The 21412-nt window shown below is 38.5% G+C and overlaps 2 protein-coding genes across 7 annotated transcripts in view; one reads left to right on the forward strand and one right to left on the reverse strand.

The window, feature by feature from the left end:
* LOC139812140 (netrin-1) overlaps positions 1-21412 on the reverse strand; it is a 198669-nt gene that overhangs the window by 26354 nt on the left and 150903 nt on the right. The window lies entirely within an intron of this gene.
* Positions 1-21412, forward strand: part of LOC139812141 (uncharacterized) — a 203423-nt gene that overhangs the window by 24185 nt on the left and 157826 nt on the right. For 3 of the 6 annotated variants that reach the window (XR_011731813.1, XM_071776764.1, XM_071776765.1), the window contains exon 2: positions 5049-5175. The exons of 2 other annotated variants lie outside the window; for them this stretch is intronic. Coding sequence is in view for 1 of the 4 variants with exons in the window: in XM_071776765.1 (XP_071632866.1) it covers positions 5162-5175 (14 nt within the window). In the remaining 3 variants the exon portion in view is untranslated. Of the gene's footprint in view, positions 1-5048; positions 5176-15014; positions 15964-21412 lie in introns of those variants that run through there. One more of the 6 variants, XM_071776766.1, reaches the window with a different exon arrangement.

Consider the following 21412-nt stretch of genomic DNA (forward strand, 5'->3'; position numbering starts at 1 on the left):
AAAGAACATTTTGTGATTCTGAAACACCCTGTTATGTAAGCGCGCAAACATCAGGCGTATCGAGACGAGACACCTCCGTCCGTTATTTGTACTTCGCACCTCCCGGGCCTCTCATTAAAATCCACCTCTTGAGGACCTGCGGACAGGCCACCTTGGAAATGAGCCCTCCGAGCGGAACTGCTGTCTCCGTTGTCAACGATTAACGATCTACGAGCGTCTCGTTTAATTTTCGCCGTTCCACCGAACGAACTTTCTTACAACGTAGCGACGTAGCGCAAATATTTTCTATTTTTAAATATTTAAACGCAATGTGTTGCGATAAACTAACTATTTTACAAGTATCGCGGGAAAACTTTAGAAATATACTCTTAGATGAGATTGCAGTCAACTTTGTGTGCCTTAGTGAAAATTTAAATAGAGACCTAATTACGTGGAGTTATTTAATATTTAGAATCCCAAAGGCGTTTTGCTACATAAAAAATATAAAATATCTTACTTAAGTTCAAGAGAATACTAGTGGGAAAGTTAAGCTGTGGACAAGACTTTTAATAATTGCAATAAAAAGAATTTGTGAAAAAGGTATATGATGCTCTTTGATACAGTTTTTATTAAAAAGATATATCTCGGTGCTATATTTCTTTAAAATGTACTCAATAGTTTATAATTGCAAGTGATAAATATTTTGCTAAAAATGTTGCTGTTTATTAACGAATCTTTCTTTACCTCATATCAAAATATGCTGCGTGGAAAAAAAGTTGATTAGAATTTTAAAAGATTAAACTTTTTCCCCCTAGCTTTCCCCCCCCCCCAGGCAAAAAGATTTCTCATTCTTGAATTGCTTCACGTTTGTATTACAAAATACCAGAGTCGTGCTCGACAATCTAATACCTAATACGTTATTCCACGATCTGGTCTAGGTATCGCGTCGTCGGGAAACTTTGGCAAATTAGTAAATTGCGTTCCACGCGGCATCGTGAGTAAAGCCGAGGGCGAGTCTAACAAATCGACAGATAATCGTTTTCGCAATCTAGTTTCTACGATCGCGGAGCTACATACATCGTCCCCCTCCCGATACTGATAAACTCCGAGAGTTTCTCCCATTCCGTATAGAGGATTGTCCCGTGGGATCAGTTGGGAAGATTTAAGCTGCTGCGCCGGAATCCCCTGAAACTCGAGACAAATAGCCCGAAATAAGGATGCGAATGCAAACCGAAGGACCGGTCGATTTATCGGCTCGGTAGTGTCGCCGATACTATCCGCCGGCGCGGCGGAGACCTACGGCAGCGTCTAAGGTCGCTCGTTTTTCTCGGGAAGCACTTGGATAAAATTTGCTTGATACCGTTGGAGTGCAGAACGAAGATCTGTGATGTGAACAAATGCGCGATATTTTATCCACACGCGTTACGTGTTGGGGAAATATATTTTAAGTAACTCCACAATTTCTTACAATGGCAGTATACATTATTTTGAAAGCATTGATATCAATACGAAGAAAAGACATCAATAATATAGGAATTTTTGATTACGTATTACGCTATTTTATCTTCTCATAACTACGTGTGCTTTCTTTTTAAAATATATGAACTCCTAATTGAGATTCATTATGTTTTACGAATTTATCACGTGTATACTTTGTGAAGTCCGATTAATTTTCTTTAGAACTTATTTTCTCCGGGGAAGAAGGCTTGTTTTCATCACAAAAAGGTTAATGCTTCCGGTAGTTCGTTGGGAAGATTATGAGTACAAATGATGTTAGATTTGTCTCAGCTAGAACATTATTCATCATAGTCTAAACGTGTTTTTAGCCAGTTGCAGTATTGTAGGGTCATTCCTGTGAGATTCGGCAAATGTTATTAAAAATTTTACAAGCTAACAATTAAGAAAAATCATAAACCATATTTATAAAATAAACACGTTCGTTCTGTTTCTGTAATATAATACCATAATAATATAATATAACTCTGTTATATAAACTCTGTTATATAAACATGCGTCATATTTATGCATCCGTTGACCTGCATACAAGATTAAATATACGAAACTCTTTCCGCTCTATATACCTGCAGAAAATAACACTCGGACAAATAACACATGTGTTTTTATTCTAGCCTCGTCCGCTCGTCTCGACGCCGCGTGCGGAACGATTTAATTAATTATGCGTCGCGCAAAATGCACGCCCCCATTTACCTGTCACATGCCCTCTTTTGTCCCTCTCGTCTCGTCTCGGGACGAGGCGGGGACACACACGCGTGTTGCGCTCGTGCACACGCTCGTAAAGTAACGTCTTAATTATAAAAGGGTCGACACGCTGTGTGTGCCTCACGAGGCACCTTAAGCACCTTATAGCGGCCGTGTGGGACCTTAATGGCCGCGTGGGTGACTGTCAGCCGTGACGGCGATGGAGAAGAATCTACGGTTTTTCGCGCGGTCGCCCTTGAGACGGGAGACCGCCCCCTGCGGGGATGAACAAGCGCGCGCGCTCTCTCTTAACGCGAGACACATTCGCCTCGAAATTAAACGGGCGCGATTAAGCGCCCGGTTGGCTTCAGGTCGGAATTTACGCGGTGAGACGCACACGCGAAACCGTTATGGTGGTGCTAAACGTTACCGGACGAGCATTAACCGCAACGCTCCGGTCAATTTTGCAAACATTCCGAAAAGCTCGTGCATTCCCTACATTCTTAACTTTGTAACCCGACAATATATTTCCTGTTAGATATACGCGTGTCTCGTTTTCAAAGGAAATTTTTATTTTTCGTAATTTTTCGTCTTACATAAATCAATATTCTGTTTTTTCGAATATCATAAATTTTTATGAAATTAAGAACAAATAAATTTGATAAGAGCCAGGCGCGGTAATTATACTGCGCTATATAATTTATTATAATTTAGGCAAATAAAACAATAGTGTACATTTCGATCCTTTTTTTGGATCATTCGCAGCGCATAACGTTAGTGAATTATAAATTAGTTTACATAAATCGGAATTTATCGCAGTCAATAAATTAAAACAGATTGTAGATAGCCAATACATTTTTATGAAATTGTGGCGGTCAGCCATCCGCCACAAGCGCGCGTAACACGGACTACGACGGAAGACGCGCGGCGCGGGCGGCAGCATGGGCTCGCGCGGCGAGAGAGTTCGGCACGCGCCCGCTACGCGGCGCATCGTCGGTTCCTTTGCTCGTAAGGAAGATTCGACATCGACTGCTATAATATAGCAGTTGCCTTTGGTAAAAGCCGCTTTGGGCCGTTCAAATCACTCTCGGTGTTGTTGTCCTTTACGTAAGGCGACTGCTATATTATAGCAGTCAATGTCGAATCTTCCTTACGAGCAAAGGAACCGGCGATGCGGCGCGTAGCGGGCGCGCGCCGAACTCTCTCGCCGCGCGAGCCCATGCTGCCGCCCGCGCCGCGCGCCTTTCGTCGTAGTCCGTGTTACTTGACGCGCGCTTGTGGCGGATGGCTGACCGCCACAAAATTATCTCTTTAATGAATGACATGTATGCAATTTAATTCGTGCTAACATTCCTTTGTTGTATAAATATTATATTATACATATATAATAACAATATTTAATTTTGAAATTAACATGATATTGGTAATTTTGTCGGTGAATTTGGAGTCTAAAGAAAATTTGTCTGAGCAGGAAACTGTCATTAGCGAAATGGGAATGTTGGGATACTATATAAATCGCTATATAACCTAATTTCACGCGTGAGGTAGTTCGTGCGACTATAGAAATACTCCTGTGGGTTACCAAAAACATACCTAAATGTTCCCTACCTAACTACGGGGACAAATTGCGTTTACACGAAACTGTTCGCTATTTACTTATACTGGCTGAACTCTGCGAGAACACGAGTGACTTACTTTCTGCAACTATGCTAGTTTGCCTCGAAGCGATCTCCACGGACTAGTTACGGTTGTAAATTGATCGTTAGTTCTCCTCTGGTTTTTTTCATGTAACAATCTTTTGAAATTATCATGATTTATGTCTGATTTTCAATTCAATAAATCGACACGCATTGCATTATTTATATAAATAGATCGGATGCATTCTTTGTCTATTGACAAAGTAACTAGAGATATTATAATAAATAGGTATTACTCTTATAAATATTAACGATAAATATTTTATTAAAAAAGCAATTATCTAACTTTTATTAATCTTTATTATCATCTGCAGTTTTTGAAATTAAAATTAGTTAATGATTTAAGCGGACATTTCATTATTATAGTTAGTTTAATATTAAAAAATTAGGAATTTAGTATTTCTCGGCTAGTTTGGCCGAGACTTTTTTCGAATTCGCGGTTTTCTCTCGATTATCATATTTCAACGTGATTTGATAGCCGCGGCGTTGCAGCAAAATCATTAACGTGGGATCCTTGTACGTCTGAATATTCCCAGAAATTTTCAATGCAAATTTTCCTGTTTTTTGCATGAAGAGCCAATTCGTTTGCAACAAAATATTGTTAGACTTTTTATACAGTGCGATATATTTACATCTGATACATCTGTGCAATCGTATCCATGCAATAATATCCACAACATTGGATATTATTTCATTGTATAAAGCATTACAATTTATATGCATACAATTTATATATATGCTTAAAAAAAACACAAATCATAAAATATTTCCGAAGTCCAGTTTTGTATTTGCTCATCGCATGTAAGACCCGTTACAAAATAACAGGAATATGTCCGAGTCCGTATACAGAAACGGACTTGAAACGGATTCGAAATTTATTGTCGATCTCCCGTGACTTTCACGAAAGCCTACGAGATAGAGTGAGATAAAAAGAGAGAGAGAGAGAGGGAGAGACTGGTCCAAAAGGTTTCGCCATATATAATATAACTTCGGCGAAACTTTCGTAATGCGAGGGAGTAGAGCGTGAGCGCAGTAATGACGACGGGGTGAAGCTCGGGGGACGGGTTAATTAGTCTTGATTTAAATTAGCCACGGCGGCTGGTAATTAACTTTGGTTTAGGGCGCTCGACTGGTAAGCCAGCGCGGTAATAATGACGATAATTATTATTGTAGGTTCGCCACGCGCGCGCATGTATCACCGGGTGCTGCAGAAATTTTCGAAGGAGCCCGAAGACGCGGTAAAGTTCGAAAGCTGCAACGATAACGGATATTAGATTAAGCTGTTGATGGATTTCTGGTGGTGAGTAAAATTTTCATACATTCGATTATGCGAGGTTCGGCAAAGAGGAAAGCACGCGTAAGAGGAAGCAGGGGAATAGAAATTTTTCGAGTCACAAAAATCCAAGTTTCGGAGTGAAGTAGAGGCAAGCTGCACTTCTATAAACTTCAGAAAAATCTACGAATTCTTTAGATGAGCGAGAGTGAGTTACGTACCCGATTTCGTCGGCATGCATCATCGAAACTACTTGAGATATCGGGAAATTTTTCCTCAAATCCTCTATATTTCCTGTAGAAGTCTAAACCAGACTAACTAAGATGTGAAAAAACTGTAAAGTGCGATTCGAGGTCTCTTTTAAGTATAAGATCATACTTGAAATGGATCTCTTAGATTATTGGACAATTTCATTCTTAAATTAAACGCTTCCATTCATCATCAAAGAACCACACTGGGGAGGGATAATGATGGAACGTCCTGTGCAAAAGGAGCGAAACTGAGAGAACGAACAAGCGATAGCGAGCAAAGTGTCAGCGGGGTAATTAGGCTTTTACAGTGATTGAGAATCTCGGCGTCGTCGGCGTCGCTCGCGAATAAGTGTCGTTAAACCGTGTCGTCCGCCGAGCGAGACATTAATCAAACGAAGCCGGTGGTTATCGATCCCAGCGATTTGTACTGTCGTGCGCGTTCGCGGCACGGCGTCAGTTCGCGGTCGCTGCAACGGCCAAGAAAACGCGAGCAAATCGAACGTAAACGGCAGTTAATTTTGACACCGGCGATTACTCGCCGCGGCAACTTAGACGCGCGAACTGGCGAAACTCGTTATTTCTACACGTTAACGTCGGTGTTGATACTTTTGCGCTTAATGGCTCGCGTATTTGTCCTGCGACGTAAACGAACTGACAAATACTTTTATAAGTATTTTGAGTTGAAAATATTTGAAATATTCTTATCTTTTTCGGAAATATTTTTATCAAAAGAACTACCAGTTCACTAATCTGTTTATATAAGTGAGATGTTGTCTAAATACAAATTCTTGCATTTTGTCATTTCTTCGAAACGAAACGCATTTTTGAATGTATTTCACCGGATTAAGAGAGATGCGCGTTCTATTTCACGCTTTCTACTATTTCATTCCCCCGATCATTTCTGTCCTTTCGACTGCCCATATCAGCGAGAAGAGCTATGCGGGCGCAAAATTTCAATTATCTGAGAAAAATCTCCATTGATCCTTGCCGCGAGATTGAACGGCCGGCTATGAAATACGGACGAAAAGGGAAGATTCAAACGGTTTGCTGGGGATGTGGGGGAGAAAAGCTAGAGAGCGGTAAAAACCTTTATCGGACGATATCAATTTTTCTCAAAGAGCCCCGCGTTGATGTATACCGGTATACACCTCGAAGCGGCTTTAACGGATAAACGAGAGAGAGAGAGAGATGCGCCGCCTTCGGGAATACAACATCGTGAGCCGTTCGAATACACCGAATGGTGTTAGTTAACTCTTGAATGCAGTCAGCGTGAAGATTACGGAGATGCATTTAATATGCGGAAATCTACATATGGTTAGACGAGCAGATAGGCAGAGAGATTTTTCCTGTCCTGAGTTTAAATCCCTTGGGCATGCTAAAGGATTATACAGAGTAATATAACTGACAATTTAATACAATCATAAACATGTGAGTTTAAGTTAATGCTAGATTGATGGAACGCATAATTATTTTAAGATATGCAAGTTCCGTGTTTCTACCAACGAATTAATCGTGTAAGAGTCAGAGATTGATGATAAATTTATTAACATTGATTAACCTACTTCGATGGACAATCGCGCAAATTATGAATAAAATTAATCAATTGTACTAAAAATGATTATATATGATTTTCTCTCATGATATTTTCTCGAACATAAATTTTTTCCTGTGTAAATATTTATGAAATATATATTTAGAATATAGAATAAGCAAAAAACAATTTAATTTAATCATCATTTTTAGTATACATTTTTAGTAAAAATTTATAATGATGCGATCCCAACGTAAATATAAAAATATAAAAAATTCTTTAATTTAATCTTGAATATTATACACTAAAATTTAAATTTTAGTTACTTGCTATTTTTTCCCAATTTTTTTTCAGTTAATTTGTTAAATCATTACTAAAACATATTATAAACGCGCCATCTTTTTCGGAGAGATTATTGTGAAATTCTCAATGTGTTTTCTGAAAAGAGGATTTTTCATTGAATTTCAATACGACATTCTGGGCTTGTGGGTTCGAATTCAAGGCTTCGCATTTGCCTCAAGACGCGGATAATTTAATATACGGGAAAAATCGCGCGACGCGGTCGGCAATAAGTCTCCAAAGTTCCCTCGTTACGCGCAAATCGCTCCTATAAAGCTTTCGAGTATCGCGTTGCTAATTGAGGGTAAGGAAGCGTAAGAGCAGGCTGCGGGGATTTTTGAATAATGTCGACTAGCCGATTCACTCGACCGGAATAAAATGCCCTAGGCGCTTCTCCATTTTCATGTAGGCGCGCGAGCTACGAGAGATTCTTTTTTTCGCGGGGAATTTACATCGCGCCGAGCCGCGGGCGATGCGTATGCGCGCATCACGACGTACCCGGTATACGTAATTAGGTCGTGATTGGCCGCGACGCGTAGAAGATTGTCTCGTATCCGTCGACGAGGTCGTCGCCCGAAAATTTTCGCCGGATACTTCAGTTCCCGATTTTACGGCCAACCTTGTGAAACTTCTTTTGACACTTATTCATGATTAAAGCATAACCCGTTTTTGTACAAATAAAGTCATTGTCTCGAGCATTGGATAACGAAACTGTTTATGCGCATGTGGATAGTACGATGAAATATGTTTTAATTTAGTGACAAAACAAAATATCTAATTATTCGCTAAAAAATCTTTTTATATACAAAACGTAAAGTGTTATTAAAGTGGCAATTAATTAAACTATTTTCATACGTTTGAAGGTACGTATACATTAAAAATTACTATTTTATATTACATATTGAATGCTGAAGCTAATAAAATAAGAAAAAATTTGTCGAGCAAGTTTCTAATCGAAAGTAATATTCCTTCATTCAGCTTTCGTCGAATCTCTTCTGCTCGTTAATCTAATAGTACATTTTATGGCCCGCCGAGGGCAATTCCTCGGGCTTAACGTAATTTCTCCGCCGGAGTCTATCCGCCGTAAAATTTCGCGGGGTTTCTTCCACCTCGTTCGGAAGTATCGATAGCGCAATCGGTCATTCCTCCGCGTCGACGTTGCCTTTATCGTCGACGTCGCGACGACGAAACCCTCGTTCGGCTTTAACAGTCCGCGAAAAACAGATCGATCGCCCGCTCGTTCTCGGCACGTCATCCCAACGAATGGAAAGGTCATTTCCTGCGAAAGTTACTTTTTTTCGCGTATAGCCAACAATACGCGGTCGCCGCGGTGCATCGCATTGTTCGCATTGTAAGAAACGCAAGGCGAGTCGTCCTATCGCGATCCAGACAACGGCGAAATTGCTGGTAGAAATCGAGGGGAAACTGTTTCCCGATACCTTCACGATGTACTCCTACGTTCCGTTTCTCAAGTCATCTAAATATTCTAAATGAACGTCAGTTGCACGTTAAGTTTATTTTACTTTCGCTCGTTTTGCACGAGCAAATTTGTACGAGGAATCCCGCGATACTAGATTAGCCGATCTTTTCTTTTTCTTCCAAGAAAAGTCCGCACCTTGCGCTGTCGGTGTTATAACTTGCTCGAAGAATTTCACTGCAACGTCTAAATTACACGCAAGCCGCATTCGCGCCGCGAGTATTTGCAAATACGCCCGTAAATACACGCGATATGTGTCGAGCAAAAGGAAAGCGCATCGCTGCTTTAAGGTATGTCTATGATGGAAAAGGACGAAAACGGGAAAGAGAACGAACCGATGTAGTGTGCAAACAGTGCTTGGGGTATGTTTCCCGAAACGGAAAGACCCTCGGTGGGCGTTTATCCGAGCGCATACGCGCACGCAACACGTTTACGCGACGGTACAGTCGTCGAGGTATACTTAAATGTACGACGTGCCACGCCATTAAAATCCTAAACTCGGCAGGATGTGATGCTTCGTGACAGCACTCTATCTCCAAACATATTGTAGGTGAAAAACATAACTTTCAGAATAGCAAATTGTTATCCTCGATGTGCTATTTTTTATAAAAAATATTATAATAGCGTATGTATCTAATATAATTTTGTATATTTTTTGTACATTTGTACAAAAGGGAATTTTCTGCTCTTATTAAAACGATCACAAAAATAGTAAAAAATATTTATATATAAATAAGAAATATTAATTATTAAATTACACAATATATTAGCAATGTTAAAATTAAGAGAATATTTACAAATGCAGAATATTTAGCGTCAAGAAATTCTCTACAATAATTTTGTTTTACTAAAGAATTAATGGATTATTTAAGATACATTTTAAATATTCAAGTTGCTTCATTATTTCTTATTTAAAAACTGGATATTTGTTTATTACATTCCAAATTATATTATTTAGAATATAAATATAGATAAAGTAAAAATTAAATAAGTGCAAATTAAGATATTTGAGTAAGCCCAATACACATATGTGATTTCAAACACTGAACAATTTGACACATTAACTATCTATCGTGTATTTTCAAAGAGTATTACTAAAATGAAACGTTATTACAAATATTTGTGTACCTCAGGCAATAATGTAGCAACAATAGATTGTTATACGAGCTGTATACTCAAGCACAAGCATTATACGTGATATATGTTCGGACAATACAATATTTCCGTGATTCGAGTAATTAGATGTTTGAATATCTCATATTCGTTATATTATATATATATTTTAAAATTAAAAATTTGGAAATAATGAGGCACTATGTATAGATAAAATAATTAAATGTGAAACAATAGCAAGCATATAAATAATAAATAGAAGCATTTAAATTATTTGATATTAGATTATCGCAAATTTTTCGAAATTTTTTCAAATCTGTGTAAGCATTTACATTATAATTTACATTATAATTTCTTAATATAAATAGTCTTTTTACACTTTTACTTAAATAGGTCATAATCCAATCAATTTTATTTTAAGCTCGTATGTTACTCTTGTAAATCTTACTTCGTTATTAATGGTTGTGTGAATTTTTGAGTATACTGTAATTCGCATAACTCTGCTGATCGCATTTAAATGTATCTTGCAAACCGATGGTTTATTCGTGCCGCTGCGATTATCGTATAATATATTACTGGAAAGTTATTGCATCGATACCAACGATACAACGATATCGTTTACCATTTTTGTATCGTCTTTTTGTCGAACACAAGTCCCTTAATCCGGTGAAAGGACAAGCCGAGCTAAAAAAAGCGACCGTAATGTAAGCCACGGTAGTATATTATTACTTGCATTGCTTCATCAGGAAATATCGAAATACACGATGATTATAAAAAGCCGAATGATTATAATTAATCGAAATACTCTCGTTAACTGTATTTAACGAGCTACATAAATCCATGACTCCGAGAGATCCTTTTGCCTCAACAAATCACATTAATCAATAAATCAAACATGTTGAGAAACATCGGTAGATACGATTCAGCAATATTGCTGTAAAGAAAATTCACATACCTCACGTGAATAATGAGGCAAGATCTACTTAACTCTACATTTAAATAAAGTTACAGGATATAAACACGGTTATGTATGTATCAACTGGTAGATCGGGATGCAAACGGATCTTAAGATGTAGAAGTTACGACGCGTCGCGCTCCGACTCGACGTATCACTTCGCAGTGATCGACGAAGCGCGTACTTCGACAGTCATTACACGGCCACGGAATTTACATTACGAGCAAAGTAGACGCGAGGTAACTTTGTCCGCGCGCGGCGCGGCGCTTTTCCTCGCTTCGCTACGATAACTCGAAGAAATAAACCGAACTGGTTTCGCGGACGGCCTTAATCGCCGTCATTACCATCCGCTCGTAACCCATTACAGTATTTGCATCGTTCTTTTTCTCCCCGGTCCATCGGCGTCGTCGATAAAACGTACTGCGCGCGAGCGATACGCACGCAGAAAAAGCCACAATTTAGCCAGAGAACATGTAAACACGTATGCGCGTACGTAAATGAACACGCGCGTTATACGTACTTGGCGACGACTCTCCCTCTTCCTTTCTTTCCCTTTCCCTTTTTGAAGTTGTGCCTCCCACGCCCGTTACGCCCGTCTCCACCTCGTACTTTTCTCCCTCTGCACAAGGGAGGCCCGAAAGGAGGGTTCGCCTCCCTCGAGTTATTATTATTTTGCCGCAGATATACATTCACGTGGAATGTATATCTGCTTTAATGGTCTGACGTTTATTTCCTACCAGGGTCGGTTTTATCGTGAAACTGATGGTGAAGCAATTTATTTAAAGTATAGAAAAGTCATGAAAGAAAGGTCGAGAGAAAGATCCATCAAAAAATGTATATTATATGTCGTATTAGAGAACAAGCGCAATTCATCGTACGGTATCATTAAGTATGATTTAACTCTTTCCCCAATGACAATATAAGTGTGTTACATGTGCCAAGTGTGTATTTTGAAACGAAGAAACAAAGCTTGCTTACATTCTGCTTACATTGAATATAAAATTATGTACTATTAACTGCGATACACGTACGCGATCGCCGGAAGCTTAATTTAATAACAGGTCTTGACGAAGGTTAATTTAATAACAGACCAGTCTCTCTCTCCTTCGGAGATTCGCCAATGTATATCATATAATACCCGATATTATCAAATTAGGAAACGCGTCACGAAATCTCATTCCTGACACTCGCTTCAAAGTCCAAAAGTCTGAGAAGCAGAAGACATAAATCCAAAAAAATCAATTTTCAAGATAAAACCTGCAATTTCGCACTTACGTATTATATGTGCGTGGATGGCTTTTTAAAATAAATGTGGACAAATTCAATCAATTTGAAATAACTTACATGTAGAATAATGTATGTCCGTACTTTGAAAATCTTTAATTTAAGAAATGAGAATTAATATAAATTTATATAAAACGCTATATCGATTTTTTATTCTAGAAAACTTACTGTGGTATTAACATTTAAATAATCACATTAGAAAATATCACATTTATTCACTTTGTAAACTAGAGTTCGTCTTTCGAATTGCAATCATTTAAATATTTCATATATGATCATTTTGAATTTGCCGCCCTCTGTTTCTCAGATATCGGATCGTTGATCCGACTCTGGTCAGGACTTTCTACACAATTTTCCTATATAGCAGAGAAAGAAAATTCTCGGAGCACTCGAATGCATCGCGAGTGCCTGAGAGCGTGGCTTCCGTTAAGGGTGGAATCACGCACACAACGACAAGAAGGCACTTCATCGACGGCGAAACGAGATTTTTCGGCTCCTCTTTGCCCGCGTACTTCTCCTTTGTTCCCGTGAATACCAGTCGAGTGCTCAATAGTGGATCATGAATGTCGGGGCAAAGAAAAGCACTCTCGATTTGGCAGATGATGATATACTGTTCAAGGTTCGATCGACTTTTCCTCGATTGCGTTCTCGCGATTCAGGGAAATGGAAAACTTGCTTTGAGTTGTGTTTCACAAATAGATAATGCCGTTAACGTCAATCCGTAAAATTATTTTTGCGTATACAATGTATCATGTAAAATCTAGTCTTTTTTTATTACGGCAATTTATTTCACGTTTTGCTATAATATTAGAGTGCTATTTAGCAGATATAGCAAACGCTACTTCTTTACGTTCACGTTTACGATAGTCCTCCCAGAAGATAATTTTTCAAAGAATAATCGTTTATTTAATCTAATTTTATTGTCGAGTTGAAGTCATACGAATGTACATAATTTGCATTATTTACGATTATGGTAGGATTACATACATCAAGTAAGAAACTTGACGGTTTTAGATAAGTTGTAGCATATCTATGGTTAACAGCAAGCTTATTGTCGAGTACATTTAGAAAGTTATTCGCAAATGATTGTTTTGCGAATGGCGAAATATGTATGAACGCGTTTATGATAATTCGGCTGAATAATTTATCAGCATAATCGCCCCTTCGATCTCATCATTGCTTTGCAATTTGCATCGCAGCGCCTTCTTGTCGTGCCAGAGCGATTGCATTGACCGGCTATTTATAGTTGCGTAAGAATACACCGACGAATTAAAACCAGAGCTGCGTGATAGATCGGCGTCACCGTTTGGTGAGCCAATAAATAATTACCAAACTTATCAGGCAAGTATAGCGCGTAGAAAGACATCTCACACCTGTCCGCCCTGTAGAAATATAGAATAAAGCTTTCCGTACATGTTTATGGTAATTTTGATTGAATAATTTATCAAGATAATCACTCTTTTATACCCCAGCCCGCGCTCGTGATTTGCATCGACAAGTTGCGCGACTCGCACGGCTTGTTTAAAACTCGGTCGAATGAAGATACACATTTTCTACAATTGAGATGATAAATCAATAATAATTTACCTCATGGTTGCTCTGCCATTACCTAATGCCTTTTCCAAGCCTTCTTTCCTTCTTCTTCTCAGATTCGTTTTGCTTCGATAAACAACAACCGATATACTAATCGGTTCATCGCTGGAATTAATCAATCGCGCATGCTAATTGTTGTCAATTATGGGAAATAATTGAATTCGCTGTCTCTCGGTATTTGATATGATCGCGTCTTGATGTTAGTATAATGCGGTGAAACACAGCGCGGCACACGCTATCTGTCGACTCGAGTCTCATTCTGGAAATGATAGCGTGCGACATCCTTACGTACGTCGTTACCAAGCAAACGCTAAATGTAAGCGCGCATACGATAACCGTCTTGCTACTACAAAGTATTTAATATACTACGAAATAACTGTACGCCGAATATTCTGTGCTCCATATACATTAAGGACGTTATTCTTGAAACTGTGAATATACGTTAATTTAGGTGTGCTTTATGCGTGGTATAAATTTCAGTATCTCTTCCGGTATAAAAAATCAAGATACTGAGCCTAAAAGTTTCAACTTTTACTAATGAAAAGGTTTTCCAGGCCAAACGGTAAGAGATACGAGGTTGGCCAAGAGGACCAAAGTTGCTCCTCTCATCGAGTTCTATAAGGAAAAAATCCCAAAACTAAAAAAATTAAATTTTAAATTTTTTTTTGAAACTTTGAGGCTCAGTATCTTTATTTTTTATACCGGAAGAGGTACTGAGAGAGAGAAATTTATACCACGCATAAAGCACACCTAAATTAACGTATATTCACAGTTTCAAGAAAATCCTAAGAAAATCGATTTTCTCTAGTATAAGGACGAGAGAACGTCCTTAAATCAATTCTTATAAAGAAGCTATTATAGTATATTTTGCATTTTATTTTGTGGACTCGTCGTCTCATAACAATCGATTTCACTCGATTGAGAAAACATCTTGGAATAGAAATATTGTTACTTAAATCGAATGTTAAATCGACGGATATCCGTCGCATCGAAACACGATCGCAAGTACAAAGAGACGCGATTATTTCCTGCATCAGTATGCGCGATTGACTTCAGCGATTTAAAGCACATGGAGCATAGAATATCTGGTGTACAGTTCTTTCGTATAATACGTTAAATATTTTGTGGTAGCGAGACGATTATCGTACGGGTGCGTGTGATCCTAGTGTTTGCTGGTAGCGGCGTATATTATGGAGTAATACTGTAGTGGTATGTATACGTCATGCACACGTCACGTATACGTCACCTTGTTTGTCTCTCGCGCGACCGTGACTCGCAGAGGGGGGGGGGGGTAACGACGCGCGCCGCTCCGAGTGTCGTCTTATTGTTCTTTGAAACACGATCGCGATAGGTATACCGAAGAAGCACGCGGCGGTTTTCTACGAACAATTAACTAAATATTATCAGCCCGCGCGATTCCCTAACTTTCACAATATCGATCTGTAAGACACAGCGAGATGACAAGTAACTATGGCGTATTGGTTATTAATCAAAGTGAATATTTCATTCATTTTACATAATAACAGAGAAGATAGAGATGGTAAATTATTACTTTATCGCATATATTTATATGCATCCGCGGGCGATAATGATTTCTATATAACGATGCTTAGATATAAATGTACCTCGCGCCGCGTTTTGAATGTTTCGCTGATTTATTCATTACTACCGAATTAAGAGCGCGTGTAAAACACGAACCGTCGCGCCGGATCGAGTGCTTAACAATATACTTTTAATTGGATTTACTGGTTTAAAATATATTACGTAATATCGAAATTTGATTGTATATTTTCGGATGGTCATAAATGACCATCATTTTCGAATCATTTTTCGTTTATAAACGGGACGATCCCGAGTTGAATATTGCTATAACATCTTATTAATTAAATAATAGTCATAATTAAATCAGTTTGATATTTATCAATCGCGTAATATAAATTCGACATTGTTTCTACATTGTTTGCAATTTGTTAAAAGTCTCTGCCGAGATTTCGTTGAGCTGTCCGTTGAAATTCACGAGTGTCGAATCTCGTATTTTTTCCCCCGTGATTTTCGCGATCGCGATTGGATGGGATTCCATCACAATGAACAATAGTGAAGTGCGTGTCGCGTGCGATTAGCATCGGAAGTGCAGTACGATTAGCCTAACGAACATTGTATCATAATTAGTCACGTTTTCGCGAGTATTGTGTGTTGTGTACGAGTGTAACAATTGAATCTGCAAATAGGAGAAGGCTTGGGAGACATCGGGCGTCAGCGCAACAACCATGAGGTGCGTAAATTATATTTTATTTTATTAGTAGATCTGTAGAAAAATTACATCCCACACAAATAAGTATATAAATAGGGTAAACTCGGGTAAGATGGCCATACAGGAGAGATGGCCAACCTATATGTTCTTTAAGTCTAGCTCGCCATGAAACATCGAATGAACATAGGGTTCCCTATGTTCCCCTATAGGGTTAATATTGTGGCGTGTTTCACACCAGTTATACGCCATTTTAATGATCCGGTTTCATAGGAATATAATCGTTCCAATCTCACAATTTGACTCATTGTTACTACACTCTCAATTTATCTCTAATCAAAATATGAACAGTCCATGTCTTAAAATATATCGACATTATATTTCGAGTATCTCTCGATACACTTTTTGATACAAGATTTGTGTAACGACTATATATACACGAATCTAAATGACTTTTCATCTTCAGCTAGTTCTGCTAGAGATTGATCGCCATATCGGTATCGTACATCAAAGCCGGATCGACTTGCGCACTTTTCGCGAGACTCTCGAGGCGCGCGATCAACACACGCGTGGGTGCAGTGCGTTGCGTTGCGTTGCGCGAGAATTACGAGGCGCGCGCTCGGTTGCGAAGCATTAACATATAGATGCGATCCGTGACGCGGAATGCGTACGCCGGATATGCGCGCTTAAGTTGCCGCGCGATACCAGGGGGAGTAGGCCGTCTTCGACAAGGAACACGGGGGTAAGGTAGCCGAGGGCTACCAGTTCGTCGTAATTACCGCGCTGCTTATGAATAACGGCGGGGGCGGACACGTGAGATCGCGCGGATCCGTCCCCGCGGCGGCGGAAGGCCCGCGCGAGAGATCGGGGCTCGGTAACGAGAGCCGGCCGTGTATCCGACGACGATCACGTTGGTTCGCGGCGGGCCGCGCGATTTGTGGGCCTGCGTGGGTGGATCGCGTCAAGTGGACCTTCCCGATACGAGACTCGCCTCATATTGTAATAAAATGTAGACGTTAAGCCTGGAACACACCTACGGTCCATTCGCCGATCAGCATCGCCGACAAACGTGCTATCTAAGATTTTCCTCTCAACTTATACACGGTCTTTTTCCTCGCTATTTGCGAAAGTACAGACGCCTCATTAACGTAGCTCGTTATTATTTTTTGCTCGTTTTCTAGCCTTTAATATTGAACGAATGAAGAAGTCGATTAAGATTTGAACAGAAGATATCTGAATGGCGTTTTATTTTTGAAAAGTTACATGTTCTATAGAAAATGACATATATTTTAGAAAATTAATTCTATGTGCGTTTTTATTTAAAAATAATTAGTGTATTTTAATTCATCAATAATAAATATGCATTGCATGCATAAAAATAATAATGAATTGCAATCGTAATCATGATATAACATCGATCCATTGAGATATATAATTAAATTATTCGCAATCAAAATAAATGCAAATTTTCTTTAAATAACGTTCATATGAACGTTTGTAAGTTTATACCGCTTTTGTGTTATTATGTGCTTTAAATCGCACATTTGAATATGCAGCTATACATGTATTACAATAATCATTATAATGCTATTTTCTCGGATATCAAACGAGAACTTTATAAATCGGACGCACAAGTTTTCTGATATTCTCTTATCTCTCTTTCTACACTTGCCGACTTGCTACGATATTACGATAATATAATACAAGATAGTTATGTATAGCAATATAGATTCCCTGTAGATCGAACTGTGCGTTAAATTGCGAAGTTGAAGTAGCAGGAATTGAAAAATAAAAAGATAACTCAGTCTCGCTTTGCCGTCGGGCGAAGTAACGAGAGAAAAAGTGCGCGAGAATGAAACCGGTAATGAAGTCTGAAACCTGCACGCGACGAGAGCGGCGGGCACGGAGCGTGATCGGCGGACTTCGTCCCAATGAAATTTCGAAGACGTGAAAATCAAGAATCGACTTAATCTTGATCGTTCGTTTCTTTGAGATACAAACGGATGTAAGCGTAAGTCGGCTGATACCGGTTCAGCCCCGGCTTTTTTAATACTCCGCTAGCCAACGCGATTTAATCTGAAATCTGCTCGTTATACAGGATGTTCCCAGATCTATCGGATGATTCCCTTAGCCATCAGAAAAACTTGATAAAGTTAAGCTTTATTTTTCGTTAGGAAAAATCCAATTCGAAATTATTCTTTGCTATATCTAATTTGGTTTATTATCATAAAATATTTTGGCAATTAAGTTTCTATATCGAAATTTAAACCTTATTTGAAATAATATAATAACAAATTGAAAAATGGGTCGATTTTTAAGATATGTAGGACAATTACGTTAAACTGCGACGTCACATATCTACGTAAGTATTAAAGTTTCCTCATTAAAATGATTTCATCATTTTCTTAGTTATCTGTCCTTGCGTTATCTATGTCTGAGACACCCGCTATACAAGAACGTTAACTTACGGCGACTTATCGCGACATTATCGAGACGCAGAGGCCGAGATCGTGATTTCGCGGGCCGAGGAGGAAAGGCTTGCGAGAGGAGTATTTCCAGGAGGCCTATTATGGCAGATAATTTACGCGGGCCGTTCCTGCGGCAGTTTCCCCGCAAGAATTTACAGCGACAGTGCCACTCGGCGCGACACTCGCCAGGTGTAAATTCGATTACGATACTACTTGCCTTCTCGCGTCGATATTTCACTCGTGCGCGAGCGGAGTAGGTGACGTCGCCGCGTAATCTACAAGCGGAATTATGCGCGTCGCGTAGGCGGCGAAATTTCTATGCGTCTCGTAAAGAAACACGAACGCGATAGCAAAAACCGAGCTCGAACAAAATCGAACCCGAGCGCGATAATTCCGTCCCAATATATGTAAACTTGTTAGCTCACAAGAGAGTTTCTATCATCGAATGTTTCAGGATTAGCAAAAAATAAGCACATAGCGTCTCGCTCGAAGTATCTTATTAGTCTACAAATGATAAAGCATTAAGAAAAGCTTTTTGCGAATTATAAGGAATATTTTCCAATGTCTTCTGTTTAATCTTCAAACTTAGAAGTAGGAGTTTATATATAAAAATATATATTATATGAATACACACTACTCTCAAAAAATTCTTTTCCTATCGAATGAAAAGACAAATTATCGTATTATAAACTCCCAATTGTATCAAACACCTTTATCTTCAGTTCAAAGACAGTAAGACAAGTATGGTTAAACAAGAATTATTTTCTCGGTAATCGCAACATCTGATAATTAGTATCATACCGTCCGCGGGGTGTATCTAGCCCCCAGGTGCAAATGCTCGATCGCGATACTCCTCTTCGCGCATCGATATTTCACTCGTGTTCGAAATGCAGAGAGCGTCGAGACGTAATCTGCGCTCTGCATATGGAGCACGCGTGGGTAGAAACGCGTGCATTCGATGCAACGACGAGAGAGAACTCGAGAGGGACGACAGCTACGAAAGCCTCTTGCTTTTCATGCCGTCAGTTTTCAACCTGGAAAAATCGCTCGATCTGTCGTGAACGCGAGACGCATTGTGTCAGTACAGTTTTATACAAGTTTAAAATCAACATCGACAACATCTTATCTGATTATTGTAACAGTGTTGCCGAGTGAAAGTCTGTTTACTTTAATTTTTGTCGCAATGTACGCGTAATTCAATATTGAGTAATCACGTCACTGAGTAAGGTGAATGCGATATTGAAATATTTCTGACCGACAAATTTAATGCAATTAAATACAGATTACAAAATACAAAAAGATTTATAAGATATTTGAAGAAAATAAAAACAATTTGCTTGCAAATTATATTTATAAAATTCTAAATAAATATAATTATTTTATGAATCTGAGAATAATCCAGAATAGTTAAATTGAGAGAGTTAATTATGTCTGTTACGCTGAACAATTTTTAATATTTAAGTACATTAAATGTGCTATTCCGAATTCTACATTTTTATCCCAGAGCTGTAATCAGCGACACAAAAAACCAATTTGCATGCAAATTAAACTAGTTTTAAGCGCAGGAAAAAACCATTTTTCTACGTAAAATCGGAAGATACTCTCTGCAACGTCTTCAAGACAGTGTCAGATGAGGACGACACTAAATTAGAATATTAACCTTTCTCGTTAAAGTTCCAGGACATTAATTACATTAGTGTACATCGGCGGGATCTAGTGTTTAATCTTTCCTTCTTCTCAAACGTAATCGTATCTTTTAATACTTTTTAAACATTTTCCCGAGCAAGGCTTCTTATAATATTTAAACAAAATTTATCGCTTACAATAAATTTTCAGCTTTATCAATTTTTATGTAGGTAATCTCTAATTGTATAAATAAGATAACTATATCTAATAAGCGTAATATTTTTATGCATATATAGATTAAAATGTAAGTTTTTTTTATAAAACTTACATATAAAAAATATTACCAATTTACATTGCAAAAATAAGTTTGTTGGATAAGTTGCTTGGATAAGAGTTAAGATATATATTATTTTGAAGCTTGAGTAAAGTGTATTTCATATGCATCGGTATAAAGTTTTATGAATTCTGGCTAGTTTTGCTTCCTCCGTAGGATCTCAATATTTGAGAAAACATCGCGAGAAAGCTCGCGTCTAAAAGCTAAATTTATCGAGATGCATCGACGTCTCAAGTTAAAGTAAGAGGATTCGCTTACTTGTCCGAGCGGCTAAGAGCTCGCCGTGAAAATCGCGCATCGTCTACGCGAGTGCAAATGCCGGGGTAAACGGGCGAGCCACAAGCGAGGGTAGTTTTAATTAAGCCATTAGGGGTGGCTGAGAGTCTGCGACCGAGCGGCTAGACGTCCCGACCCCCTTTCTCCTTCTCGCGCTCGTTCGCCGGCTCTGTCTGCTTAAATTAATATAGCGCCCGCATTCCGTTCTACCACGTGGCGACGAAGCTCGTATCCAGATCGACTTCCTTCCACCCTGATCCCTGTTAAATTTGCGGAAATAATAACGCGAGATCGCGCGCAGACTCAGACCCGTACCAAAGTCTATACTCGGTTTCATATACGCAATGCGTGTTAAAGTTCGACGCAGTTTCTCATTACAAACTCGAATTTCGAAGATAAATTCCAAATATTTTTAGTCACAATATATTTCTTAGAAAGATATTACTATATAAAAACAAAATAGAAGTTCTCTTTTCTCTTTAACTTTTTAACATATCGACACAGTTTTGATATTGATGTTTTCCAAGAAGATAAACGAGAAACTTGGTAAAAAGAGATTTGTTTTTTTTCTGATAAAAATTTTTTATTTTTTTGCTTTATATTTTTTGCAGATATTTTTGATAACGTGAAATAAAATATCTTTCAAGTTGTTTCACATTTTGAGGTAATATTTAATTCTTAAAATCGTAAATATGATACTAATGCGTTAAGAATGTAGATTACATCTGAAGAGTCGGTAGTAGCGCAGAGATTTTGAAGTATAATAAAC

The sequence above is a fragment of the Temnothorax longispinosus genome, chromosome 4 (assembly GCF_030848805.1).
Source record: "Temnothorax longispinosus isolate EJ_2023e chromosome 4, Tlon_JGU_v1, whole genome shotgun sequence".
NCBI classification, from domain to species: Eukaryota; Metazoa; Arthropoda; class Insecta; order Hymenoptera; family Formicidae; genus Temnothorax; species Temnothorax longispinosus.